Source organism: Labeo rohita, chromosome 21 (genome assembly GCF_022985175.1).
Source record: "Labeo rohita strain BAU-BD-2019 chromosome 21, IGBB_LRoh.1.0, whole genome shotgun sequence".
In the NCBI taxonomy this organism is placed as follows: Eukaryota; Metazoa; Chordata; class Actinopteri; order Cypriniformes; family Cyprinidae; genus Labeo; species Labeo rohita.
The window spans coordinates 27,148,754-27,176,414 of record NC_066889.1 but is presented as its reverse complement, the minus strand read 5'-3'; the positions used below and the strand labels follow the sequence as shown (position 1 = coordinate 27,176,414).

At 34.4% G+C, this 27,661-nt stretch overlaps 3 protein-coding genes across 6 annotated transcripts; all 3 read left to right on the top strand.

The window, feature by feature from the left end:
• Positions 1 to 529: 529 nt before the first annotated feature.
• Positions 530 to 18,786, top strand: LOC127152915 (urokinase plasminogen activator surface receptor-like). 4 transcript variants are annotated; one of them, XR_007825144.1, is made up of 6 exons: positions 536 to 644; positions 727 to 822; positions 1,059 to 1,190; positions 1,435 to 1,545; positions 1,640 to 1,957; positions 17,382 to 18,786. XR_007825144.1 is itself a non-coding variant. In XM_051093812.1 (5 exons), the coding sequence occupies exons 1-5, from the start codon at positions 596 to 598 to the stop codon at positions 17,254 to 17,256; spliced, it is 579 nt and encodes a 192-aa protein (XP_050949769.1). In that variant the 5' UTR covers positions 530 to 595; the 3' UTR covers positions 17,257 to 18,705. The 4 variants fall into 4 exon arrangements, 3 of the variants coding, with proteins under 3 accessions (XP_050949769.1, XP_050949771.1, XP_050949770.1); XM_051093812.1 differs by lacking the exons at positions 727 to 822; positions 1,059 to 1,190; positions 1,435 to 1,545; positions 1,640 to 1,957 and adding exons at positions 16,116 to 16,211; positions 16,448 to 16,579; positions 16,824 to 16,934 and having other exon boundaries at positions 530 to 644; positions 17,066 to 18,705; XM_051093814.1 differs by lacking the exon at positions 1,640 to 1,957 and having other exon boundaries at positions 17,066 to 18,765.
• On the top strand, positions 7,154 to 9,497 carry LOC127152914 (lymphocyte antigen 6A-2/6E-1-like). Its single transcript, XM_051093811.1, has 5 exons — positions 7,154 to 7,462; positions 7,765 to 7,869; positions 8,278 to 8,412; positions 8,624 to 8,731; positions 8,847 to 9,497. The coding sequence occupies exons 1-5, from the start codon at positions 7,414 to 7,416 to the stop codon at positions 9,038 to 9,040; spliced, it is 591 nt and encodes a 196-aa protein (XP_050949768.1). The 5' UTR covers positions 7,154 to 7,413; the 3' UTR covers positions 9,041 to 9,497.
• A 2,487-nt stretch (positions 18,787 to 21,273) lies between the features above and the next one.
• LOC127152913 (urokinase plasminogen activator surface receptor-like) lies at positions 21,274 to 24,488 on the top strand. The gene is made up of 6 exons (XM_051093809.1): positions 21,274 to 21,386; positions 21,554 to 21,675; positions 21,764 to 21,868; positions 22,062 to 22,196; positions 22,909 to 23,019; positions 23,143 to 24,488. The coding sequence occupies exons 2-6, from the start codon at positions 21,627 to 21,629 to the stop codon at positions 23,331 to 23,333; spliced, it is 591 nt and encodes a 196-aa protein (XP_050949766.1). The 5' UTR covers positions 21,274 to 21,386; positions 21,554 to 21,626; the 3' UTR covers positions 23,334 to 24,488.
• Positions 24,489 to 27,661: the final 3,173 nt, after the last annotated feature.

Genomic DNA, 27,661 nt, shown 5'->3' with positions numbered 1-27,661 from the left:
ACTTAGATAAGTATGTTCTTTTGAAAAGTTGCTAAAGGGTGATGTTACACACTCTTTTAGGTGAAATGTTAAAAAATGTGATAAATTTTAAAGTAGGCTTATTCTGTGACAATTCTGTGACAGTTTTTTTTTTTTTTTTTACATGACAGTGTCTCCTAATAATTCCACCTAAATTGTAATTCCCTACTAATTTTCATTTAATGAGTTTGGTTAAAATTTTAGGACAAACTGTCTCTGCATGAAAGAGAATCGCCTACTTTCTCAGAACTGTTCCATCTTAAGGTCAGTCATACCTTAAGCATTCTTCCTGTATGTAGAGTTGAAGTCCAACAGTAAAGGTTGAACAAACACACAAATACTGTGAATTAAACTCCTACTTGTGAAAAAAACAAAACTAAAAACTAAACACGTTTGACCTGTATGGACAACATTGAACCCCTTTTGTCTTTCAGTGTACGGAACGCAGAAGAATATAAGTCACACATGTTTGGAATAACATTACTGAGAAACCATGATCACTCCCACCCCTACTTCTGATGAGCTATAAATTGAGCGCTGCAACAGGCACGTTATCTCATTCACCACCTGATCAAAAATGGATCTGCAAATCTCAGTTTTTCTTCTGTTCGTTCTTTTCACTGCAGGTACAAAATGCAAAAAGTTTTTGTAATGTTACAAGGTACAAATTAGACGTCTCTCTATAACTGTCTTTTTTATTTACTAAAGGACACTCTCTCAGCTGTTATAATTGTGTGTCGGGCATTTGTACAACGACTCAGTGTACGAATGGATCTACCAACTGCCTCAGTACAACAGTTACAAGTAAGAACTTCTTTTCTGGACAGAATTTATAATTGCACACATAGAATGTTCTATATAGATTACTGAAATCATTATGATAAGTTATGATCTTACACCTTTGGACCTCAATCTTAGATCTCTAATAGATATTAGAGATAATTTAATATTGCAAAGTTTGTACTTTTGATACACTTGTTGACATATTTATAAATATATTTTCCATCAAAATAATCCTGTATCACATATGTGTTTTTTAGCCAACAGTACTACATGGACACTTAAAGATTGTGCTTCATCTGCTTGCTCAAATGGATCCATCAACTTTGGCACTGGAAAAGGCTCTTCTTCGTGCTGTGACACAGATCTCTGTAACTCCCAAGATGCTCCAGGTACTGTACTTCATTTTCTTAGTGCAGTTCATAAACCATTTAACAAGGGGAAAAAAGTAGGATAGAACTTTATTTTCTTTTAGGAATGTGACATTAGAAAACAAATGCTGATTTATAGGCAGAGTCTGCGCAAAAGTTTGGGAAGACAAAATGTTTTTCTTTGGTACAATGAGCACCTAAAATGCTGTGTGCCCAGTAAGATGAGGACTGTTTAAAGAAAGCAAATCTATGTTCCCTCCTGCAGATTCCAGCACTAACGCTCTCAATGGAAAGTCATGTTACTATTGCGACGGACAGAGCTGCTCAAAAACAGTGAACTGTTCAGGGACTGAAGACCGCTGCTTTAATGCAACAGGTGAGAATCCGGAAATGAAAGAAGGTTCATTAAGGCCAACATTAAGGCCAACTTGACTGACTCTACCCGTTTTCTTCTTCAATCTTTTCATCAGTGACTACTGGAGTCCAGCTACAGGTTTTGAAAGGCTGTGTCTCTAAATCTTATTGTAATGCCACGACGACATTGATTCCTAATATAGGAAGTCTCTCATGCTGTGAGGGGAACCTGTGTAACAGTGCTAAGAGTGTCACTCAGAGCTTCCTGTTCCTCTGCTGTTCTCTGCTCTCCTTCATCCTGCTGCACTGAATCCAGAAGCTTTTCAGATTTTACAGCTGCAGCAAAGACACAATATTATGTGCTCTACAACATAGATTGTATTACCTCTGTACTGTCTTTGACTTGGTGTGAAGAATCTAAAAAGATGGTGAAGGTGAAGAGGGTAAAAGGGATAAACTCTTTAACTCAATGGGCTACTGGTGCACAGTGTTTTCACCATGCATCACCTTTATCATTGTGCTCTATGCACATATATTTTACTATTTAAAATAAAACTACAGATGTAATCAACATATGTCCAATAACATGTGAATGCCTGAACACCACACCTACAGATGCCTGATGAATGTTTTCTGCATGAGCAGTGCCTTAGAAATGGCGTAATGAAACTGTATAGTTGAGTGTGCGCGCATGTTGCTTGTGAAATCAACAGAGTCAAGACAAAAATATTAAAAGGGTGTGTCCACATACTGTTAGAAACGAGCTTCTCAAAATCACCTAAATGTTGTTTTGCTAAAACCCTTTTGACTGTCTAAAGCAGGGGTGCCCAACCCTGTTCCTGGAGATCAACTTTCCTGGAGAGTTTAGTTCCAACCCTAATCAAACACACCTGTCTGTAATTATCAAGTGCTCCTTCAGATCCCAATTAGCTGGTTCAGGTGTGTTTGGTCGGGGTTGGGGCTGAACTCTGCAGGAAGGTCAATAACCAGGACCAGGATTGAGCACCCGTGGTCTAAAGGGTTTTATGCTTTAATTTTGGATGGGGTTTTTTGTTTGTTTATTTTACTTTTTACATATCAGTTAAATCAAAGTAATAAGGTAATGAAGGTGCCTACAGTACAGACAGTACAATCTAGAATTAACGTGAAAGCTTTTCTCCAATCGTATTTTCTCCCCCAACTTCAAAAATCATTTCAAAATCATCCTACATTGCTACAGAAGTACCGACACAGTTTTTGCAAAGTGAACATGCAAAGATATAGGACGATTTTGAAGTTGAGGAAGAACATGAGATGGGAGTTTTTCTACAGTTTTTCGAGTCCAGGCAGAGCAAGACAAGACAAGCGTCTAAGATTAAAAAACAATTTCTTTACAACTGAAGAAAGAAAGACATGAACATTTTGGATGACAAGGGGGTGAGTACATTATCTGTAAATCTTTGTTCTGGAAGTGGACTTCTCCTTTAATTTACATCCTTTTAATGTTTAACAAAGTATTTTATCATTTAATGTGTTCGGCCACGGCTGAAGCCTTTGAATGAAAACTACTCTTTCTCTGATGTACCTTCAGCATTGTTTTGTATAACTGAAAGCTGACAGTCAAATACAAGATCTCTGCTGAAAACAAAGCAAGTCTGACCTGTATGATTTTTCTCATTGTTAAATTGACATTTCTAATTGTTAAAATGTAAAAATTTTCAATCTAATTACATGATGTTTCAGTTAATTAATGTAATTAAATTGCAAAATAAATTTGACTGTGAAAATACCCACAAAAGATTATTTAAAGCTATTTTTGTGTTAAATGACAAAGTAACAAGTAGACATTACAAATCTTTAGAAACAAATATTTTATTTGGTTCAACATAAAATTTATTACACAAACATTTAGGCGTAGAAGTAAACTATTGCACATAAAAAATAATAATAATAATATGGGTATTTTTTGTGGGTATGTGGGTATTTTTTCATGAAAGTCACTGGTAACCAAAACAGCTTTGTTACTAACAGTCTTCAAAATATCTTCTTTTATGTTCCATAAAAGAAAGGTTTGAAAAGACATGAGGGTGAGTAAATGATTACTCTCGGTGATAAATGTCTTCGTTAGTCATCCATTCATTGTTGCTCAGAGACACGCAACAATTCTGCTATGCCTTCAAAGGTAATATGAAGAGCTCAGATGCAAAACCAGCTAAAAGCCATCTCGGTCAAAAATGAGATAATGATACTGAGTGAATGCTCCTGACACACATTATACGTCCATCAAATACTTTTACTTCAAACTAGCTAAATTCCAGCCTCAGCCCAATCAGAAATACAAGTACTTGCATAGAAACCTATAGAAAGTAGCCAGAAAGAAATATTATTTTTAAAGAAATATGTCAGATGGATTTAGTGGCTTTTGCATCTGAACTATACTGTATGTTCTCTGCAAAACTGAGCAAAAACACACAATATTGTGTTTAAAATATAACACAATATCAACCTCTTATTTACTGAACTGTTGTATAAAATCACCTTTAAGCTCATGATAGATCGGGACAAAATCAGCACTCGTGTCATAATATTACATATATTATGTATGTAATATACATAACTTATAACATTAATTAGGGTAAATACAGTCTACATAAAATTAACATACTGAAATAAATTATATTGACTGAATATTTATTCAGCTAACACTTGACAGGGACTGGAAAAAGATGTTCCACTATATCCATCAGTGATGGCAGATCAAAAGAGATGCCAGATGTTCTGGGCCTCTATAGCTGAAGAAAAGATGCTGTAACATGTAAACAAATATTTTACAAATTGCAATTAGCTTACTAGACAAAACATTTTTGGAGTCATGCTATAGAAATTGGCAACTTTTTATTTTTGGAACAGTAACCGTTATTTAGCATAATAAAGCATTCTACTGCATTTAGCATTAAGGATCAGCAGGTGGCAGCAGATGACCTTTTGTGTCAAAATACTGTCAAAAATCTTGAGAACAAGGATAAATGATGCGCACTTTGCGCATACTACGACAGACGCTGATGGATTCGGAGGTTGAATGGTCCATCGGCCGGTCTGAATAGCTCTAATGATAATACTGTACAACTACTGCTGCACGGAGATGTTAATATTGCGTGAAGGCAGACACCTTTGGTATTTTCTGAAAAACACCATTGTATTTGAAGGAAAGAATACACGTTTCATTTTGTAAATATTTTGTCAGTGACAACTGCATTTTCACAACATATGTTTACTTTATTATAAATATAGCATACATTTTATGTAAAACAATTAAAATAGCCAAAATAATATTTGACCAGTGGAAATGAATGAATCAACTGGTTATTCATTATTAAGTTATACAAAGTAGTTTATACAATTTAGTTTTTAAGGATATTTTGAAATATTTATTCTAAAATATAACAAGGATACTGGAAGATTTTAGCAATGTTATGTACAAATAGCATTTATAGTCCGTATCACATATTTTCCTAACTAACATGTCACGTGGATGGTCCAATGTGAAGTTTCTGAAGTCAGTGATGATTTGGGGTGCTGTGACATCTGCTGGTGTTGGTCTACTGTGTTTTATCAAGTCCAAAGTCAATGCAGCGGTCTACCGGGAGATTTTGGAGCACTTTATGCTTTAATCTGCTGACAAGCTTTATGAAGATGCTGATTTTCTTTTGCAGCAGGACTTTAGCACCTGCCCACAGTGCAAAAAACACTTCCAAGTGATTTGCTGACCATGATATATTACTGTGCTTTATTGGCCAGCCAGTATGCCTGACCTGAACCCCATTGAGAATCTGTGGGATATTTTCAAGAGAAAGATGAGAGATAGTCGATCAAACAATATACAGACGATCTGGAGGCTCAATAGTGCCTCAGCAGTGCCACAGGCTGATCACTTTCATGCCACACTTCATTGATGCTGTAATTTATGCAAGGAGCAAGGAATTTGCTGAAATATGTGCTGCTGACCAAGTATTGAGTGCATAAATGAACATATTTTAAGGAACTTGAACTTTTCTGTTTTGCAAATCCATTTTTATATTGATCTTAGGAAATATTCTAATATTTTGATACTGGATTTTTGACTTTCATGAGCTGTAAGCTGTAATCATCAAAATTATAACAAAAAACTTTAGAAATGTTTTACTTTACATGTAATGAATCTAGAATATACGAAAGTTTCTGTTTTTGAAATAAGTTACAAACAAAAAATGAACTTTTTTCATTATCTTATTCATTATCTTTTTTCATTATATTTATCTGAGGTTTTTATAACACATTTTATAATACTCTGTTCCAACGCTCAATCGTAACACATGTATTCTTATCGAAATGGCTACATTTTGCATGCAAACAGCAGTAAATGTGAATGCAACTTATTGTGACTACATCCAAAAACGAAAGTTGTTTTACAGGCAAAAGAGTGTTGATGATAGATTATGAAGACAAAACATTTTTCTTTGGTACAATGAGCATCTATGAAGTGTGCAAAACAAGGAACCTGTAAAGAAATTTTACAGTTCTCACTGTAATATATATTGGTGTTCTGATGTAATGAACCAAAAACTATACAATTGCAGTGGTAGTATATCATCACATTGTTTCTAGTTTTATATTTAATAAAGCTTGTCATGGCTGTAAAGGTATTTAATAAACAGATACACAGTACTGCTATAGCAAAAAAAGTTTTTAATAAAATGGTAACACTTTAGAAAAGGGGAACAAACTGATGCTTATTAATAGTTAATATGTTAGTTGCTAAGTTTTGGTATGGGGGTGGATTAAGGGATCTAAAATATGGTCATGGAGAATAAGGCAATCATATGTGCTTTATATGTAATAAACAGTCAGTATGCAACAGTATCCAATAGTGAGAAATGGTCGTTGCAATAAAAGGGATTTTTTATAGAATAAAAATGTTTATATTGTAACATCATTCTATTCTTGACTTGCAACATCCTTTTCATATTCTTAAGTTCTACTTATGTGGGTCAAATTACACTAAATGCATTTAATATAAATGTAAACTATAATACATTTTCATTTAATTGCAGTTTTCTTTTAAAGTATATTATTTCTGAAGTAAGTGCTCTTTTTAAAAGCATTTTCACAAGAGATTTACACACTAATTTTAGTGAAGTGCTCAAGAATGTGATCAGTCTGATTTGTTTGGTTTTTTGGGGGGGTCTTGTGTCAGATTTTATTTGAGTGTGTGAGCGGAGTAAATTTTTAATTACAATTTTAAAGTACAGTTCATGATTTGAGAAGAAGAAAAAAAAACACCCATGCAGTGTATGTTAGGTCATGTTGTTTTAAATTACTATACTATGGCTGATTTATGTGTTTGGTTGCAGTTGCACAATTATAAACAGCATAACTGAATGAAAGAGAATGAAAGTATTCCTGGGTCAGTTTCTCAATAATGTTCCATTTTAATGTTAATCATACCTTAAGCATTCTTACTGTACAGAGCTTAAGTTTAATAGTCAACATTTAGCAAACACAAACTTAAATTAACTTTCAGTTCTAAACAGGTTTGACCTGTATGAACAACATCGGACCCCTTTATCTTTCAACGTATGAAATTCAGAAGAAAGTAAGTCATACAGGTTTGGAATGAGTATGAAAAAATGAGAGAAAAAGCCAGAATATTCATTTTTGGGTGAACTATTGCTTGAAGTATATCTTATACATTTTTTATAAAGATTAATGTACTCTTCATATGGTCATTAATTGGCAAGTAAATGTACATCTACCTGTATTTTTTTTGTATTTTAGTTAAACATTCATTTCCTCGTCAAGACACACCCCATCTGAAAATCTATAAAGTGAGGACTGAAACAGCCATGTTATATCATTCACCTCCTGATCAAAGATGGATCTACAAGCCTCAGTTTTTCTTCTGTTCGCTCTTTTCACTGCAGGTACGAAGACAAAAAGTGTTGGTAATGTTGTTGAGCACAAATATGGATCACTTTATCTTCACTTTATCTTCACACAATATTGTATTTTATTTTGTTGTATTTGATTAACTACCTTTACCTGAAAATTGAGTGTTTACTGTTGCCCTTTGCATTGTTGATGTACTATTTCCTATTTAATACTGTACAGCCGCCTTGTCACAATTCTGTATTGTTAAAGGCGGTATATAAATAAAGGTGATTTGATTTGTTTTGATTTGATTAGATGTTCTCTCTTACACGGTCTCTATCTTGTATTACTAAAGGACACTCTCTCAGCTGTTATAAGTGCACAAGTGTGTCGGGCTCTTGTCCACAGACGACATGCTCAGATGGAGTTACCAGCTGCATCAGTGCAGCATTATATTTAGGTAAGACTAGTATGATGGACTGATATTTACTGTTATATCTTACTGATGGAGATGCTGCTATAAATTACTGGTGCTGCAACTGTGGTATTATCGTCACAGAACCGATACTTAGTTGTTCTGGGTAGAATTTACAACTGCATGCATAGAATGTTCACTTTTTGACAGTTGTTCTGCTAATATAAATGAAATTATATCATGAAACTCAAAAATTTGTTTGAAATTAGAAACTTGTAATTGTAAAGCATTTTACACCTTTGGATGATGATGTATACATATTAGAAATCATTTAATATTGCAAAGTTTGTATTTTCTATACACTTTTGGAAATCTTTTTCTAACTGAACATATTTATAAAACAAAATAACATTCAGTTGATCTGTTCATTCTGTATCACTCATGTGCTTTTAGTCAACAGTACTATAGTAACAGCTCAGAGTTGTGCTTTACCAATTGGATGTCCAAGTGGATCCATCAACCTAGGCATCGCAAAGATTGCTTCTTCCTGCTGTAACACAGATCTCTGTAACTCCCAAAATGCTGCAGGTATTGAACCTTACTGACATGCAGTCACAGAACATGTAACATGAACAAAAACAAAACAAAACAATGGGACTTAATTTTCTATCAGGAACTGTAAAGTCAGCTGAAAAAGAAATCTGCTTTACAGGCAGAGCAGGTTGTTACATTTTGATGAAAGATTATGAAGGCAAAACATTTTTTTGTTACACTGAACTAAATTTATTTCCTCATGTAGATCCCGCTGTTGTCCCCAATGGAAAGTCATGTTACTATTGTGATGGACAGAGCTGCTCAAACAAACTGAGCTGCTCAGGGAGTGAAGACCGCTGCATTAAAGCAACAGGTGAGAATCTGCAAAGAGATTAAAATTGTTATTTTTATCTCTTTAATATTTGAGCATTTGATAAAGATTACATATGTCCCGTTTTGACTGACGCAACCTTTTATCTTTTCATCAGGGAATTTCGGAAGCCAGAATATGGTTGTAAAAGGCTGTGTCTCTAAATCCGTTTGTGATTATGTCTCAGTACTGAATTCATATGTTGATAGCGTCTCATGCTGTGAGGGGAACCTGTGTAACGGAGCTAAGAGTGTCACTCAGAGCTTCCTGTTCCTCTGCTGTTCTCTGCTCTCCTTCATCCTGCTGCACTGAATCCAGCAGCTCTTCACATTCTACAATGAGACACACTGTACTGAATATGCGGCTTGCATCATCTCTACTACCTTTAACTTGGTGCGATGAATTTAAAAAGATATACAAAATCTGATTACTGGTAATTGAAATACATTTTTCTGGTCTACACAATATTAATGTATTAAAATGAATTACTTTATATTCACTGAATATTTACTCAACTCATTCCGGTCAGAAACTGCATAAAGACGTTTCACTTAATGCATCTGTGATAGCAGATCTTCTCATTACAATAACTTTGCAGCTTTATGTATTTTGCTATATTGGTAAATTCTTTGTTTAATGTGTATTTATTCTGATATGAAGAAGGTAAAGGTGATAAATCTGTAACTCAGGGCTCACAATGTCTTAACCATGCAATGCAGACTTTCTCATTGTGCTCTATACCCATATATTTTGTTTGCTTAAAATAAAACTACAGATTTAACAAATGCCTCAGACTACATTCTGTACATCCAGGACACAATAAATCACGATTTTTGGTAATTCATTTTGAATTAGTTGTTTTGCCAGTACAACATTTTGTATCAGTATTGATATTATATAAACATGAGGTAGCTGCAAATGATTTTAACTTTGTGTCAGTACTCTGAAAAAACAATTGAGTCAACTTAAAATAATTTGTAACCTCGCTGCCTTAAAATTTTAAGTTCAGTCAACTCAAAAAAAGTTTATTCAACTTGAAATGTTAAATTATGCTAAGTGACAACTTAGATATTTGAGTTGAATCAACTTAAAATTTTAAGGTAGCTGGGTTACTTACCCATCTGTTAGGTTCAGCAAGTTGTTACTTAGTACAACTTAACATTTCAAGTTAACTAAACTTATTTTAGTTGACTGGACTTTTAAGGCAGCAGGGTAACAAATTATTTTAAGCTGACTCAACAAATTGTGTTTTTTATTTTTTAGAGTGTATGTCATAAATGGAACAGGGCATCAATTTACTGTCAGGGATTTATCATGTCGCGCAGCATCAAGTGTAGACAGCATTACTGATGATTATACATTCTATAGTAGCCTGTTTTGTCGCACCGTACCACACCGCTCGAGTCCGTAAATCTTTCACCGGTCACACAAATGATGTTGCTTTAACTTTAAATAGAAAAAAAAATGGTCATGCATTCATACATATTTCACCAGGTCAAAAACATATAACCTAGCTATACAGGTGCATCTCAAAAAATTAGAATATTGTGAAAAGGTTCATTTTTTTGTTTGTTATTTCAAAAATTGAAACTCAGATTCTAGATTCATTACATGTAAAGTAAAACATTTCTAAAGTTTTTTTGTTTTAATTTTTATGATTACAGCTTACAGCTCATGAAAGTCAAAAATCCGGTATCTCAAAATATTAGCATATTTCCTAAGATCAATCAAAAAATGGATTTGCAAAACAGAAAAGTTAAAGTTCTTTAAAATACGTTTATTTATGCACTCAATAATTGGTCGGCAGCACATATTACAGCAAATTCCTTGCTCCTAGCACAAATTACAGCATCAGTAAAGTGTCATGTAAGCGATCAGCCTGTGGCACTGCTGAGGCACTATTGAACCTTCAGATCGTCTGTATATTGTTGGATCGATCGTTTCTCATCTTTCTCTTGAAAATATCTTATAGATTCTCTATGGGGTTCAGGTCAGGCATGTTGGCTGGCCAGTAAAGCACAGTAATATCATGCTCAGCAAATCACTTGGAAGTGGTTTTTGCACTGTGGGCAGGTGCTAAAGTCCTGCTGGAAAAGGAAATCAGCATCTCCATAAAGCTTGTCAACAGATGGAAGCATAAAGTGCTCCAAAATCTCCAGGTAGACAGCTGCATTGACTTTGGACTTGATAAAACACAGTGGACCAACACCAGCAGATGTCACAGCACCCCAAATCATCACTGACTTCAGAAACTTCACACTGGACTTCAAGCAGCTTGGATTCTGTGCCTCTCCAGTCTTCCTCCAGACTCTGGGAACATGATTTCAACGTGAAATGTAAAATTTACTTTTATATGAAAAGAGGACTTTGGACCACTGAGCAACAGTCGAGTTCATTTTCTCCTTAGCCCAGGTAAGATGCTTCTGACATAGTTTCTGTTTCAGAAGTGGCTTGGTAGCCCTTTTCCTGAAGACGTCTGAGCGTGATGACTCTTGATGCACTAACTCCAGCTTCATTCTACTCCTTGTAAAGCTCTCCCAAGTGTTTGAATCGGCTTCCTACCCAGTTTCTTTCTTTCAGGCAACTTAGCATTTAATATGCTCTGATACAGCACTCTGTAAACAGCCACCCCTTTCAGAAATGAACTTCTGTGACTTATACTCTTTGTGGAGGGTGTCAATGATTGTCTTCTGGACCATTGTCATGTCAGCAGTCTTCCCCATTATTTTGGTTTCAAAGAACATGAGATACCCAGAATTTATACTGTAGGGATGGACATTTAATGAAATTCAAATGTAAATATTCTAATATTCTGAGATACTGGATTTTGCAGTAGGCATATATCCAAAACATATGAACGCCCAGAACACCACACCTTCACAATTTCAAAATAGTTTCATTTCGTTAATATGGTTGCACATGCCAGTCACCTTCATTCACACTAGACTCAGTATCAGTGTCACCATACCTGAATTACTAAAACAGCCAAAAAGCATTAAAAGGGTGTATCCACATACTTTTGGAATAAGCTTTGGAAACCATTCTGACTGCATAAAACAACTGACTGAATCTTCGCCAGTTTAATATTTTAAAGGCTTTCATTCATTTTTGTACATTTCAGTTAAGTGAAAACAACAAGGTAATCCTCCACATTTGTGAACACTGAGAAAAGCTTCAAGGAGCCTACAGTGTATAGAGTATATAAGTAAAGTGAAAGTATTCTGTGATTACATAGATGTACCTTCATATGTATGTTCTTATGTATAACTAAAAGCAGTCAAACACAAAGTCTAGATGATTTTTCTCGTTCAGATTGGTTTAAATGGTTAGTGGTTTGATGCTGGTTTAGCTGGTGGATCAACATACACTCTAAAAATGTTGGGTTATTTTTTAACCCAAATGCTGCAGTCTGTTGGGTCATTTTATTGGGTTATTTTTAATATTTTTACCCAGGTGCTGGGTTTTGTTTGTTCATTTGTTTGTTTGTTTTAACCAAAATGCTGGGTTCAACTTGTTAGGTTATTTTATTGGGTTATTTTAATATTTTACCCAGGGGCTGGGTAGTATTTTTGTAAGTCATTTTTACATTTTTTCTGTAGGTCATTTTTAACGCTGGGTTATTTTATATTATATATGTATATATATATATATATATATACACACACATATATACACACTTACTTGCTGGATCATCATCAGAAAAAATTGACCATTGTCTTTGGAGTCATGCTAAAGAAATTGCAATAACGATAACATTTTTGCCAACTTGCTTTTAATTCTTGGAGCTGTTGCATAATGTAGTAACCGTTATTTAGATTAAATAAAATGTACAACTGCATTTAGCAGCAATTATCAGCAGGTGGCAGCAGATGATCTTTTGTTTCAAAATATTGTCAAAAAAAATCCTCCCTCACACGAAATTCCAGATTGTGTATTCTTACAGCAATGACTAGACTTTGCACAAAAACAAGGTGAATGTGATCACAATGTGAAGTCAGCAGAAAAGGACAGTTGTTTTACATGTGTTTTACAGTGCTGATGGCCGATTATAAAGACAAAATGTTTTTCTTTGGTGCAATGAGCGCATTTGAAATGTGCAAAATAAGGACCCTGTTAAGAATTTTTACATTTATTTCTGTACTTTGGTGGTCTGATGTGATGACCCAAAAGGTATCCTGGAAAACGCAGTAAAATTGTTTCTTGTTTCTAGTTTTATGAATGTCAAGACAATGGCTGTCAAGATATCGGATGAAGAGAAAGTTATTACCAAAAGTGACGACAAAGAAATATTATAACAACATCATTGTAACATAATTTTCCCTTAAGAGCTGTTGTAATGTAACAATAATGGCAATAATGTTTCAAACTGCATTTAGGACCTTTTATCAGCAGATGGCATCAAAATAACACCTTTGAATTTGTTTCCAATTAAAACACCTGGGGCCTTATTTATAACCGTTGCGTACACACAAAACATGCCCTGAAAGAGGCGTTCGCCACGTCCTACGAAAAAGATGGGATTTATAAAAAAAAACTTGACGGAAAAAATTGCGTACCCACCTGCACTCAAACTCTGCACGCACCTTTATTTTTTACGCACGCTTTTACTGCGATGAGCGAAACAAAGAAGCATTTTAAACTCTGAAATGATTGATTTAAAACTGTTTTAATTTTGATATAAACATTTAGATTAAAAATATGACACTTAAAGTCATTATGCAGAAGTTAAAAATTATATGAACTGAGACATTTGTAGTGGATGCGCTTGTGGATTTTAGAGAGAACGAGGTTAAACGATGCGCACTTTGCGCATATACGACAGCCGCTGATGGATTTGGAGGTTGAATGGTCCATCGGCCAGTTTGAATAGCTCTAATGATAATACTGTACGGAGATGTTAATATTGCGTGAAGGCAGACACCTTTGGTATTTTCTGGAAAAAAAAAAAAAAAAAAACATTGTATTTAAAGGATAGAATTTAAAGGAAACTATAAGAATACACGTTTCATTTTGTCAGTGACGCGCCGAGTCCGACAATTGCATTTTCACAGCATATGTTTATTTTATCAGAAATATGGCATACATTTTATGTAGAACAATTAAAATAGCCAAAATACTATTTGGCCAGTGGAAAATAATGAGCCAACTGGGTTTTTTAAAGTTATACAAAGTAGTTTATACAATTTAGTTTAAGATATAACAAGGATAACAAGGATACTGTTAGATTTTAGCAATGTAATGTGTATGGCACAAATAGCATTTATAGTCCGTATCATATATTTTCCTGCCTAACATGTCACGTGTAAAACAAGGCGTTGTAAGCTCCATATGGTGATTTCGAGGAGGAAACTGAGTGGAGATGCACGTACGCACATTCTTCGCCTGATAGGGTTTTTTTTTTAAACGACTGACGGTTGTTGCTAAAGGGGATACAGCTCAGGTCGGAAACAATGAAATTCATTTTTCTCTCTATTAGACTGCGTTTCATTAACGTCTACACCTACCCCAACCCTAAACGTAGCCTTTACTATAATACAAAAACAGTATTATTGCAGTGTGACAAAAAATAACGTTAGCTTGATGTGTAGACAGAGCTGTATCCCTTCTAGCCTTTACCCTGACTGGGATTTACAGGAGCATCTCAAAACATTAGAATATCATGAAAAAGTAGTATCATTTATTTATTTTTTTTTTTATTGTCCAAGCTGCTTGAAGTCCAGTGTCAAGTTTCTGAAGTCAGTGATGATTTGGGGTGCTGTGACATCTGCAGGTGTTTGTCCATTGTGTTTTATCAAGTCCAAAGTCAATGCAGCGGTCTACCGGGAGATTTTGGAGCACTTTATGCTTCCATCTGCTGACAAGCTTTATGGAGATGCTGATTTCCTTTTCCAGCAGGACTTTAGCACCTGCCCACAGTGCAAAAACCACTTCCAAGTGGTTTGCTGACCATGATATTACTGTGCTTTATTGGCCAGCCAACATGCCTGACCTGAACCCCATAGAGAATCTATGGGATATTTTCAAGAGAAAGATGAGAGATAGTCGATCAAACAATATACAGACGATCTGAAGGCTCAATCACTTCTATGCCACACTTCAGTGATGTTGTCATTTGTACTAGGAGCAAGTCATTTGCTGTAATATGTGCTGCAGACCAAGTACACTGTAAGAAACAATTTGTAGAGTCAACTTAAAATAATTTGTAACCTGGTGACCTTGTAACCTTAAAATTTTAAGTTCAGTCAACTCAAAAAAAGTTTATTCAACTTGAAATGTTAAATTATACTAAGTGACAACTTAGATATTTGAGTTAAATCAACTTAAAATTTTAAGGCAGCTGGGTTACCCATCTGTTAAGTTTAGCAAACACAAATATCTAAGTTGTTACTTAGTACAACTTAACATTTCAAGTTAACTAAACTTATTTTAGTTGACTGAACTTAAAATTTTAAGGCAGCAGGGTAACAAATAATTTTAAGCTGACTCAACAAATTGTTTTTTACTTTTTACAGTGTACTGAGTGCGTAAATGAACGTACTTTAAAAAACTTGAACTTTTCTTTTTTGCAAATCCGTTTTTTGATTGATCTTAGGAAATATTCTAATATTTTGAGATACTGGATTTTTGACTTTCATGAGCTGTAAGCTCTAATCATCAAAATTAAAACAAAAAAACTTGACCATAAAGTCTATTCTGTATTTTTACAGTTTTTGCTTGTAATTCAGTGAAAAGGTGATTTTCTGTAATTTAACGGAATATCTCTGGAATCCCTGCTGCTGTCTTTTTACAGGATTTTTTTTTTTTTTTTTACAGTGCACCTAAATTGTAATTCCCTACTAATGTTCATTTAATAAGTTTGGTTAAAATTTCAAGACAAACTGTCTCTTTGCATGAAAGAGAATCGCCTACTTTCTCAAAACTGTTCCATCTTAAGGTCAGTCATACCTTAAGCATTCTTCCTGTATGTAGAGCAGAAGTCCAACAGTCAAGGTTGAGCAAACACAAAATTACTGTAAATTAAACTCCTACTTGTAAAAAAAACAAAACTAAAACTAAAAAACTAAACAAGTTTGACCTGTATGAACTACTTTGAACCCCTTTTATCTTTCAGTGTACGGAATGCAGATATAAATCACACATGTTTGGAATAACATAACTGAGCAAATGAGACCATGATCACTCCCACCCCCACTTCTGATGAGCTATAAAATGAGCGCTGCAACAGGCACGTTATCTCATTCACCACCTGATCAAAAATGGATCTGCAAATCTCAGTTTTTCTTCTGTTCATTCTTTTCACTGCAGGTACAAAATACAAAAAGTCTTTGTAATGTTACTAGGTACAAATTACACGTCTCTCTATAACTGTCTTTTTTATTCACTAAAGGACACTCTCTCAGCTGTTTTAACTGTGCGTTGGGCTCTTGTACGATGACTACGTGTACGAATGGATTTACCAACTGCCTCAGTACAACAATTACAAGTAAGAACTTCTTTTCTGGACAGAATTTATAATTGCACACATAGAATGTTCTATATAGATTACTGAAATCATTATGATAAGTTATTATGATCTTACACCTTTGGACCTCAATCTTAGATCTCTAATAAATATTATATTGAAAATATTGAAAGGTTTGTACTTTTGATACACTTGTTGACATATTTATAAATATATTTTCCATCAAAATAATCCTGTATCATATATGTGTTTTTTAGTCAACAGTACTACAGTGAAGCTTAGAGGCTGCGCTCCATCTGTCTGCCCAACTGGATCCCTCAACCTTGGCATTGGAAAAGGCTCTTCTTCGTGCTGTGACACAGATCTCTGTAACTTCCAAGATGCTCCAGGTATTGTACTTCATTTTCTTAGTGCGGTTTATAAACCATTTAACAAGGGGAAAAAAGTAGGATGGAACTTTATTCTCTTTTAGGAATGTGACATTAGAAAACAAATGCTGATTTATAGGCAGAGTCTGCACAAAAGTTTGGGAAGACAAAATGTTTTTCTTTAGTACAATGAGCACCTACAATGCTGTTTGCCCAGTAAGATCAGGACCATTTAAATAAAGCAAATCTATTTTCCCTCCTGCAGATCCCAGCACTAACGCTCTCAATGGAAAGTCATGTTACTATTGTGATGGACAGAGCTGCTCAAAAACAGTGAGCTGTTCAGGGACTGAAGACCGCTGCTTTAATGCAACAGGTGAGAATCTGGCAAAGAAAGAAGGTTCATTATCTTTCTCTTAAATTATGTTTAAACATTTGATACAGATCATGTATACCAGTGGCCAACTTGACTGACTCTACCGGTTTTTTCTTTAATCTTTTCATCAGTGACTACTGGACTCCAGCCACAGGTTTTTAAAGGCTGTGTCTCTAAATCTTTTTGTGATGCCACAACATCAATTCCTAATGTAGGAAGTCTCTCATGCTGTGAGGGGAACCTGTGTAACAGTGCTAAGAGTGTCACTCAGAGCTTCCTGTTCCTCTGCTGCTCTCTGCTCTCCTTCATCCTGCTGCACTGAATCCAGAAGCTTTTCAGATTTTACAGCTGCAGCAAAGACACAATATTATGTGCTCTACAAACATAGATTGTATTATCTCTGTACTGTCTTTGACTTGGTGTGAAGAATCTAAAAAGATGGTGAAGGTGAAAAGGGTGAAGGGGATAAATCTTTAACTCAAGACTACATGATGGGCTACTGGTGCACAATGTTTTCACCATGCATCACCTTTATTATAGTGCAAATTCAGTCATTTATGTAATTAAATTGTATCAATACAGTATTTGCATGATGATAATAGTTGATCTTGCAGCTTTATTTTTATTCTTCCACTTTCTTTCACACAAATTATATTGCTCTATTAAAGAGAAGAAAAAAAAATTACATCAGTTTCCCTAAGAGGATTTTTTGCACCACATTTAACATAGTAAAATACAATAACAGTGTCCAATAACATGTGAATGCCTGAACACCACACCTACAGATGCCTGCTGAATGTTTTTTGCATGAGCAGTGCCTTAGAAATAGCGTAATGAAACTGTATAATTGAGTGTGCGTGCATGTTGCTTGTTACATCAACCGAGTCGATACAAAAATATTAAAAGGGTGTATCCACATACTTTTAGAAACGAACTTCTCAAAATCACCTAAATGTTGTTTTGCTAAAACCCTTTTGACTGTCTAAAGGGTTTTATGCTTTAATTTTGGATGTTTTTTTTTTATTTTACTTTTTACATATCAGTTAAATCAAAGTAATAAGTTAATGAAGGTGCCTACAGTACAGACAGTACGGTCTAGAATTAACGTGAACGTTTTTGGAAGATTTTCCAAAACAATGTCGGTGCCAGTAGACTATAAGTGAATGTCTATTTGTTCTTTGGTCTAGTGACACATTTGTTCACAGGTGCCTGTAAGAACAAAATGTTTGCATGACAAAAATAAGTTTCTGTATTAAAATGCTTCCACAGTATCAAACACCCAGCAATTCTTAGATTACACTGTTGTTAAAGGAGAACTCTGCGTGTTCTGACTCAAGACAGTTAGGGTATGTCGAAAAACTCCAATCGTATTTTCTCCCCCAACTTCAAAAATCATTTCAAAATCACCCTACATCGCTACAGAAGTACCGACACAGTTTTTGCAAAGTGAACATGCAAAGATATAGGACGATATTGAAGTTGAGGAAGAACATGAGATGGGAGTTTTTCAACAGTTCTTTACATTATCTGTAAATCTTTGTTCTGAAAGTGGACTTCTCCTTTAATTTTCATCCTTTTAATGTTTAACAGAGTATTTAAGCCTTTCAATGAAAACTACTCTTTCTCTGGTTTCTCAATAACATTCCATGATAACATTAGATGTACCTTCAGCATTGTTTTGTATAACTGAAAGCTGACAGTCAAATACAAGATCTCTGCTGAAAACAAAGCAAGTCTGACCTGTATGATTTTTTTCTCATTGTTAAATTGACATTTGACATTGACATTTCTAATTGTTAAAATGTTAAAATCTTCAATCTAATTACATGATGTTTCAATTAATTAATGTAATTAAATTGCAAAATAAATTTGACTGTGATAATACCCACAAAAGATTATTTAAAGCTATTTTTGTGCTAAATGACACAGTAACAAGTAGACATTACAAAACTTTAGAAACAAATATTTTATTTGGTTCAACATAAAATTTATTACACATAAACATTTAGGTGTAGAAGTAAACTATGGCACATTAAAAAAAAGATAATGTGGGTATTTTTTGTCATACAATGAAAGTCACCGGTAACCAAAACAGCTTTGTTACTAACAGTCTTAAAAATACCTTCTTTTATGATTCATAAAAGAAAGGTTTGAAAAGACATGAGGGCGAGTAAATGATTGCGCATATTACGACAGACGCTGATGGATTCGGAGGTTGAATGGTCCATCGGCCGGTTTGAACAACTCTAATGATAATACTGCACGGAGATGTTAATATTGCGTGAAGGCAGACACCTCTGGTATTTTCTGAAAAATACCATTGTATTTGAAGGAAAGAATTTAAAGAAAAGAATACACATTTCATTTTGTAAATATTTTGTCAGTGACGCGCCGAGTCCGACAACTGCATTTTCACAACATATGTTTACTTTATTATAAATATAGCATACATTTTAATGTAAAACAATTAAAATAGCCAAAATAATATTTGGCCAGTGGAAATGAATGAATCAACTGGTTATTCATTATTAAGTTATACAAAGTAGTTTATACAATTTAGTTTTTAAGGATATTTTGAAATATTTACTATAAAATATAACAAGGATACTGGAAGATTTTAGCAATGTAATGTGTATGGCACAAATAGCATTTATAGTCTGTATCACATATTTTCCTACATAACGTCACGTGGATGGAAATATGCATGGAAATAATATGCAGATGAGGTTATGCATAGTAAAACAAGGCGTTGTAAGCTCCATATATGGTTATTTCGGGGAGGAGACTGAGGGGAGATGCACGTACGCACATTCTTCGCCTGACTGGGTTTTTGTTTTGTTTTGTTTTGTTGATTTTTTTTTAAAATGTAAACGACTGATGGTTGTTGCTAAAGGGGATACATCTCAGACCGGAAACAACAATGAAATTCATTTTTCTGCCTATTAGATTGCTTTTTATTAACGTCTACACCTACCTCAACCCTAAACTTAGCCTTTACTATAATACAAAAACAGTATTATTGCAGTGTAACAAAAATAACGTTAGATTGATGTTCGCATGCCCAGCAGACAGAGCTGTATCCCTTCTACATTGTAAAAAACAATTTGTTGAGTCAACTTAAAATAATTTGTAACCTGGCTGCCTTAAATTGTTATATTCAGTCAACTCAAAAAAATTGTATTCAACTTGAAATGTTAAATTATAGTAAGTGACAACTTAGATATTTCAGTTGAATCAACTTAAAATTTTAAGGCAGCTGGGTTACTTACCCATCCGTTAAGTTTAGCAAACACAAATATCTAAGTTGTTACTTAGTACAACTTAACATTTCAAGTTAACTAAACTTATTTTAGTTGACTGAACTTAAAATTTTAAGGCAGCAGGGTAACAAATGATTTTAAGCTGACTCAACAAATTGTGTTTATTTTTTACAGTGTAGCCTTTACCCTGACTGGGATTTACAGGAGCATCTCAAAACATTAGAATATCATGAAAAAGTAGTATAATTTTTTTTTTATAGTTTTATTTTCAAATGTAATGTGAAGCAAAACATATGTTGTATAAACAAACATTACAAACATTTTTCTTCAATAACAAGAGAAAGACAGAAACAAACAAACAAACAAAATTTGTTCCTTTCAGTTATTTTGCAATAAGAGAAGGTAAATGCTCCAAAAAAGAGCCCCAAATTTTTTCAAAAGATTTTGGTGATTTTCTAACATAAAAAAGGATTTTCTCAGGGGTGCAATATGAAAGGAGTTCGTTGATCCAATGTTTTCTAGATGGAGAATGAGTCGACTTCCAATTCACTAATATACATTTTTTCCCAGCCGTACCAGCCAAAAGTATGAAATATTTTTTATGATGAGACCAATGTAATGACTCAGTATCCCCTAATACCCAAACTCTAGGATCATAATTGATTGGGATACCAATAACCTTTGAAGATATATCAATTATATATTCCCAAAAATCCTTCAATACAGGACAAATCCAAAGCATATGAAGTAAATTGCCTTCAGATGTTTTACAGTAGTATCATTTTTTTTATTTTTTTTTATTATTGTAACTTATTTTTTTAAAAAGAGAAACTTTCATATATTCTAGATTCATTACATGTAAACTAAAACATTTCAATAAGTTTTTTTTTGTTTTGTTTTTTTTGTTTTGTTTTGTTTTAGTTTTGTTATAATTTTGATGATATTTTTGATCTGGTTTCTCAATAGTGTTACATCTTAAGGGCGGTCCTACTTTCTTAGTGTGCCTAAAGATGACGTTTAACATTCCAGATTGAGCAAACTCGCAAACAATAAGCAAACACACCTCCAACTCATGAAAACAAATCTAAAAACTAAACAAGTTTGACCTGACCACAGTGAACACCTTTGTCTTTCAGTCTATGGAACACCGGAAAAAAAACAATAAACCTCACATGTTTGGAAAATGACAAGGGTGAGTGACAATGTTAATCTTTGGGTGAATTAGAATCTATACATTTCCTAGTGGAAGATTAATTTCCTCATTAGAACTCCCATATGGTCATGAATTGGGAATAAATGTTAATCTACCCATTTTACTTCTTTTTTGCCTTTTTGTTAAATATGTATCTTTTCAATAAGACCCACCCCTTCTGATGAGCTATAAAAGGAGCACTGAAACATGCATGTGGTCTCATTCAACTCCTGATCAAAGATGGATCTTCAAATCTCAGTTTTTCTTCTGTTCGCTCTTTTCGCCACAGGTAAAAAGAAAAATTGTTTTTGTAATAATACTGGGTACAAATTAAATGTCTCGTTCTCACCACCTCTCTCTTTTTTTATTTACTAAAGGACACTCTCTCAGCTGTTATCAGTGCACAAGTCTGTCATCTTCTTGTGACCAGACGACATGTACATCTGGACTTAACAGCTGCTTCAGTGCAACAGTAATTGATGGTAAGAAATAACTGATGTAAATGCTGCTATAATTTATTGTTGCTGTGACAGTGTTAAGCACCTTTGGACCTCTTTCTATAAATATTAAAGACATAATGCAAAGTTTGTATTTTTGATACACTATTGGAAACACTTTATACTTTGAAACATTTATAAAAAATACTCAGATGAACTGCTCGTTTTGGTGTTTTAGGCAACAGTACGAGAGTGAAGGTTAAAAGTTGTTCAATATCGCTTGGCTGTCCAACTGGATCCGTCAACGTTGGCATTGGAAGAATCTCTTCTTACTGTTGTAGCACTGACCTGTGTAATGCCCAAGATGCTCCAGGTATTGTACTTTACAGTCCTATAACAGTTTACAAAACGTTTACCAAGAAAAAAGTAAGATTAAATTTTTCTTGTAGGGAATGTGATGTCAACTGTAAAGGAATGTTGCTTCACAGGCAGTGCAAGATGTTACACTTTGATAAAAGTTTAGGAGGACAAAATGTTTTTCTTTGGTACAATGAGCACCTGTTTCACTGGGGAAAGTCCTCTCTATTGTCTCTATTGTCTCTGTTCTCTATTGATAACTAGACAAAAAAAAAACTTTCTACAAAAACATCAAAGGGATAGTTCACCCAAAAATGAAAGTTCTGTCATTACTTACATTTGTTTTCCTTTTTTTGTTATTGAGAGTTGACATTTTTTTCTTCTGCGGTCTAGTGTACAGACGTGAATTTACTTTTCTTAAAGCCTGAGGCTTTTGGTGTGAAAAGGCCTTTACATTTGTCAATTTTATAACTTTCTATAAAAACAAACAAGCAAGCCCTGCCCAAATTTTTAAAAAGTAACGCAAAGGTAAAGTAACGCATTACTTCACGTAATTAGTTACTTTTTTAGGGAGTAACGCAATATTGTAATGCATTACTTTTAAAAGTAACTTTCCCCAACACTGACTGGGGACGATATATCCCCATTCGACAAACACTGACCTGCATTGCATGCACAGTAAGACCAGGACCATGTAAAGAAAGTAAATCTTTTTTTCCCTCCTGCAGATCCCAGCAATAACACTTTCAGTGGAATATCGTGTTACTATTGTGATGGACAGAGCTGCTCAAACACAGTGAGATGTTCAGAGAATGAAAACCGCTGCATTAAAGCGACAGGTGAGAATCTGTTAAAATAAGAATATGGTTTTGGCCTTTATCTTTCTTACATTTAAATATATGATACATGTCACATGTAGTACCACTGACTGACTCAAACTGTGTGTTCTTTCTCTACATCAGGGAGTTTTGGCAGCCAGTCACAGGTTGTCAAAGGCTGTGTCTCAAAATCGATTTGCGATGCCGCAATCTCGATTCCCAGTTTAGGTGGCGTCTCATGCTGTGAGGGGAACCTGTGTAACAGTGCTCAGAGTGTCACTCAGAGCTTCCTGTTCCTCTGCTGTTCTCTGCTCTCCTTCATCCTGCTGCACTGAATCCAGCAGCTCTTCACATTTTACAGTGAGACACAATGTACTGAATATATAGATTGTATTCTCTATCATTTTACTGTGGTAAATAAATTTAGGTATTGAAATGAATTGCTTTCACTGAATATTTACTCAATGCATGAATGCCTGTCAGAACATGCCACTGAATCCATCTGTGATGCCAAATCCAAACAGATTCCAGATGTGACATGTTAAATTTATATCTTGCTATATTTTACTAGACAAAGCATTGTCTGCATGGTGAGTGTCAAACTGTAAAGAACTCAAAACAATCTTTGCGATTTGATTTTTAACTTTGGAACTGTTGCTAAATGTAATAACTGTTATTTAAAGTGCAAAACGGCATTTAGCATCATTTATCAGCAGGTGGCAGCAGTACAAAAGCTTTGCATTTGCTGACATCAAACACCTGGAGACTACAGCTCAATGCAATTTTACAGTTGTGGTGTATCATCGTTGTATTGTGTATACATGTATAAACATTCAATGCTTCAGAAGGAAAAACAATGCATTAAGAGGCAGGGGTGTAAACTTTTGAACAATGAAGATGTGTACATTTTTCTTATTTTGCCTAAATATCATAAATATCTTTTTTTGCATTTTCAGTACTGCCCTTCAGTATCTACAGAAGATACTTGCATGTTTCTCATAAGACAAAAGTTAAATTCAAAGTTTTAACCCCCAGCTCTTAATGCATTGTGTTTCCTTCTGAAGCATCAGTGAGCGTTTGAACCTTCTGTAACAGTTGCATATGAGTCCCTCAGTTGTCCTCCGTGTGAAAAGATGGATCTCAAAATCATACAGTCATTGTTGGAAAGGGTTCAAATACACTGAAAAAAAAAAAAAAAAAAAAAAAAAAAAAATTTGGGACCTGAAGGATTTTTCTGAAGAACAGCAGGCAGTTTAACTGTTCAGGACAAACAAGGGACTCATAAACAACTATCACTAAACAAAAAAAACACAGTTGTGGATCATTCAGGCAACAACACAGTATTAAGAATCAAGTGCATGTAAACTTTTCAACGGGGTAATTTTTATAAATTCAGCTATTATTTTCTCTTGTGGACTATATGTAAACGTCTTTTGTGAAATATTTTTTTTTGTGTCAGTAATAAATAAAACTACCAAAACTACCCCTCCCCCCCATTAGTTCATCTTGCAAGTCTTTGGCACTAAATGAAAACTTTTCTCAGGTGCTCTGATTAGACGTCTTCCCCTTGATAAAACCAAAACTCTTTCTCTCCACAAAAGGTTTTCTATGGTATAGCACGTTTTGAAAGTATGTGCAATGCTGTTTTAGTGTCTTAAAAATGGTTGTGTACCCACAGAATGTCTAACAGCCAGATTTAAAAACAAGCATCTTGCTGATACCCGGTTAAACTTACCACAGCAAGTCGCAATAACTAATAAGCTAAGCAACTACTGAAGAAACTGGATAAACCTTAAGCAACAAGCAAAGTTTCCCAATACCCTGATAGATTTTAAGCAGGGAGTATAAGAGAAAAACTTACCTTAGCTTCGTGAACACATGATGGAGGGTGCAATGTAGAAAGCAGATCTCGTTAAACTTGTTCTTAAGGCTGAAACATTAGCACAAGTTCAGTGATGATTTGCGTGCAAAGTTCAAGTCAGTAATACAGCGCTGCTCACTTAAACAAACAGCTTATATCGATGCGTCAAATTCGCTTTCAAGTTCACAAACGTGAATCTGGCGTAAAAACCATGTAGGGAACACTTATAACAAAATTTTTGAAAAAAAAAAAAAGTGTAAATGATTGCAGTCGCTGGGGTTTTAATCATTTTGATTGCAAGTATAGACTATATACTACAAGAGTGTGTGTTTGTATATTACTGCAGCGGTTTAGTGCCACGTTAAAAAATAAAAGAAAATCTAAGATTACGTGATTAAAGTGGTAATTGTTTCAAAATTAATCCTCAAATATTTTGAGGATAAAGTAAAAAAGTTACAAGAATAAAGTTGCAGCAATTACGAGATGAGAGTCATAATATTTTGAGAGTATAGCCTGTATTGCACATGCAAATATAATAAAATATTTCAAATCCATTCTGGTAATTTTGACTTTAGTCTCGTAATTTTAATTTCGTGATCTGGGTTTTTTTTTTAACGTTGCACTAAAACGCCATAGTAGTCTACATACACTGCCTAAGTCACCGTCTGGATTTAAATAAGCAAATAAGTAAGAGATTAAATCATTTTTGCAATGATATGTTTCTGGAATGTTGTATGTTGTAGGCAAAAATTATTTGAACCCTATTGTTGCAGTGCGTAGCTTTTTATTTGTCAAACAAACATGCTGGAAGACATTCCTACACTATAAAAAACAATTTGCTGAGTCAACTTAAAATAATTTGGCTGCCTTAAAATTTTAAGTTCAGTTAACTCAAAAAAATTTCAACTTGAAATGTTAAAGTTTGAGATGAATCAACTTAAAATTTTAAGGCAGCTGGGTTACTTACCCATCTGTTAAGTTTAGCAAACACAAATATCTAAGTTGTTACTTAGTACAACTTAACATTTCAAGTTGACTAAACTTATGTTAGTTGACTGAACTTAAAATTTTAAGGCAGCAGGGTAACAAATTATTTTAAGCTGACTCAACAAATTGTGTTTTTTATTTTTTACAGTGTATGTCCATTATGGATGGACAAGCAGAGGGCAGAAAGTGTGGAGGAAAAAAGGAAATGCGAATGCAAAGCAAAGCATACAACCTCATCTGTAAAGCATGATGGAGGTAGTGTCATGGAATGGGCATTCATGGCTGTCTCTGGAACTGGTTTTATCATTATTGATAATGAAAGATCTTGGCAGCAGAATGAATGCAACCAATGTTCAAGGAAATGCCACCAGACTCATTGGAAAGCGCTTCATATTGCAACAGAACAATGACCAAAAAACACTACCAATTCAACAAGGAGTTTAAATAAATGCATTTAATTTTCAACTTTTTTTCTCATCTAAAAACTTCTTTTACCACATTTTGCACACAAATGATGTTGCTCTGTGTATTTTCCTCAGTTTTTGCATGATTTTGACACCCTACAAATACAGTAGCACCAAAAGCGTGCGAACGTTTGAACACGACATGCCTCCTGAACATTTTCAAAAACAACATAACCACAAATCTAAGGTGGCAGGAGAGTAAAAATTACGAAAATAAAGTCAAAATAATTTGAGGATAATGTAAAAAAAAAAAAAGGAAAACTGCAAATTCAAAGCAAAGCATACAACCTTATCTGTAAAGCATGATGGAGGTAGTGTCATGCCATCATGCCTGCCACTGTCTCAATATCATTATTGATAACGAAAGATCTTGGCAGCAGAATGAATGCAGAAGTGTCATATTGGCAAACAGTGTTCAAGAAAATGCCACCAGACTCATTGAAAAGTGCTTCATATTGCAACAGAACAATTACCAAAAAACACACTACCGATTCGAATTTCGAATTGATTTTCAACTTTTTTTTCTCATCTAAAAACTTCTCTTACCACATTTTGCACACAAATGATGTTGCTCTGTCTATTCTCCTCAGTTTTTGTAGTTCAGTAGCACCAAAAGCGTGTGAACGTCTGAACACCACATGCCTTCAAAAGAACAATCTCAAAACCACAAAATAACAAGTTTTAATATGCTTGTGCAGGTTGGTCACATTCTTCAATACCAGACACAGCACAATCATCATACTTTAATTGCCAAAAAGATGAGTCTTACATACTTTTGGAAGGTGCGTCTACATACAGAACTTCTCAAGATACCTAAATGATGTTGTGCTGGAAATTGTGTCAAGTTCATTATTCTGAATACTTTCATTTTTTTTGTTTGTTTAATATTTCAGTTAAGTAAATCTTCTGCATTTCTGGAAAGTAAGTTCCATGGAACCCATATTTTATAAGAAATGTGTTCTATGCTTACATAGAAGTAAGCATAAAGTAAAAATAATATTATTTCGCCCTGGTATTACCCCAGATTCATGAAACTGAAGTAGAAAAACAATGATGGATTAAATTTCTAGCCAGACATGTGGTATGTGCAATCAAACCTCTGCAAGTGACCCAAAATGCAGCAGCACAATTAATACAAATGCATTAAAACATAAAGGAGCATGAAATTGGTTTTAGCTTTCAAACTAATTGAAATGCTCTAGAATATGATCAAAATAATAGATTAGTACTAAGTGACTATTGTAAGCAACCATTTGTTCTTTGCTCTTGTGTCACATTTAGGGTGTACTCATAGGCACAGATTCCGGGAACCATGCCCAAGCACCTTACATCTTGTAATTTAGGCTTTTTT

Excerpts from the sequence above, each read along its gene's own strand:
- LOC127152915 (XM_051093814.1), top strand. The coding sequence starts at position 596 with ATGGATCTGCAAATCTCAGTTTTTCTTCTGTTCGTTCTTTTCACTGCA. Across the intron at positions 1,191-1,434 it reads TAACTCCCAAGATGCTCCAG|ATTCCAGCACTAACGCTCTC; the intron begins GTACTGTACTTC and ends TCCCTCCTGCAG. Across the intron at positions 1,546-17,065 it reads CCGCTGCTTTAATGCAACAG|TGACTACTGGACTCCAGCCA; the intron begins GTGAGAATCCGG and ends TCTTTTCATCAG.
- LOC127152914 (XM_051093811.1), top strand. The coding sequence starts at position 7,414 with ATGGATCTACAAGCCTCAGTTTTTCTTCTGTTCGCTCTTTTCACTGCA. Across the intron at positions 7,463-7,764 it reads GTTCGCTCTTTTCACTGCAG|GACACTCTCTCAGCTGTTAT; the intron begins GTACGAAGACAA and ends GTATTACTAAAG. Across the intron at positions 8,732-8,846 it reads CCGCTGCATTAAAGCAACAG|GGAATTTCGGAAGCCAGAAT; the intron begins GTGAGAATCTGC and ends TCTTTTCATCAG.
- LOC127152913 (XM_051093809.1), top strand. The coding sequence starts at position 21,627 with ATGGATCTTCAAATCTCAGTTTTTCTTCTGTTCGCTCTTTTCGCCACA. Across the intron at positions 21,676-21,763 it reads GTTCGCTCTTTTCGCCACAG|GACACTCTCTCAGCTGTTAT; the intron begins GTAAAAAGAAAA and ends TATTTACTAAAG. Across the intron at positions 22,197-22,908 it reads TAATGCCCAAGATGCTCCAG|ATCCCAGCAATAACACTTTC; the intron begins GTATTGTACTTT and ends TCCCTCCTGCAG.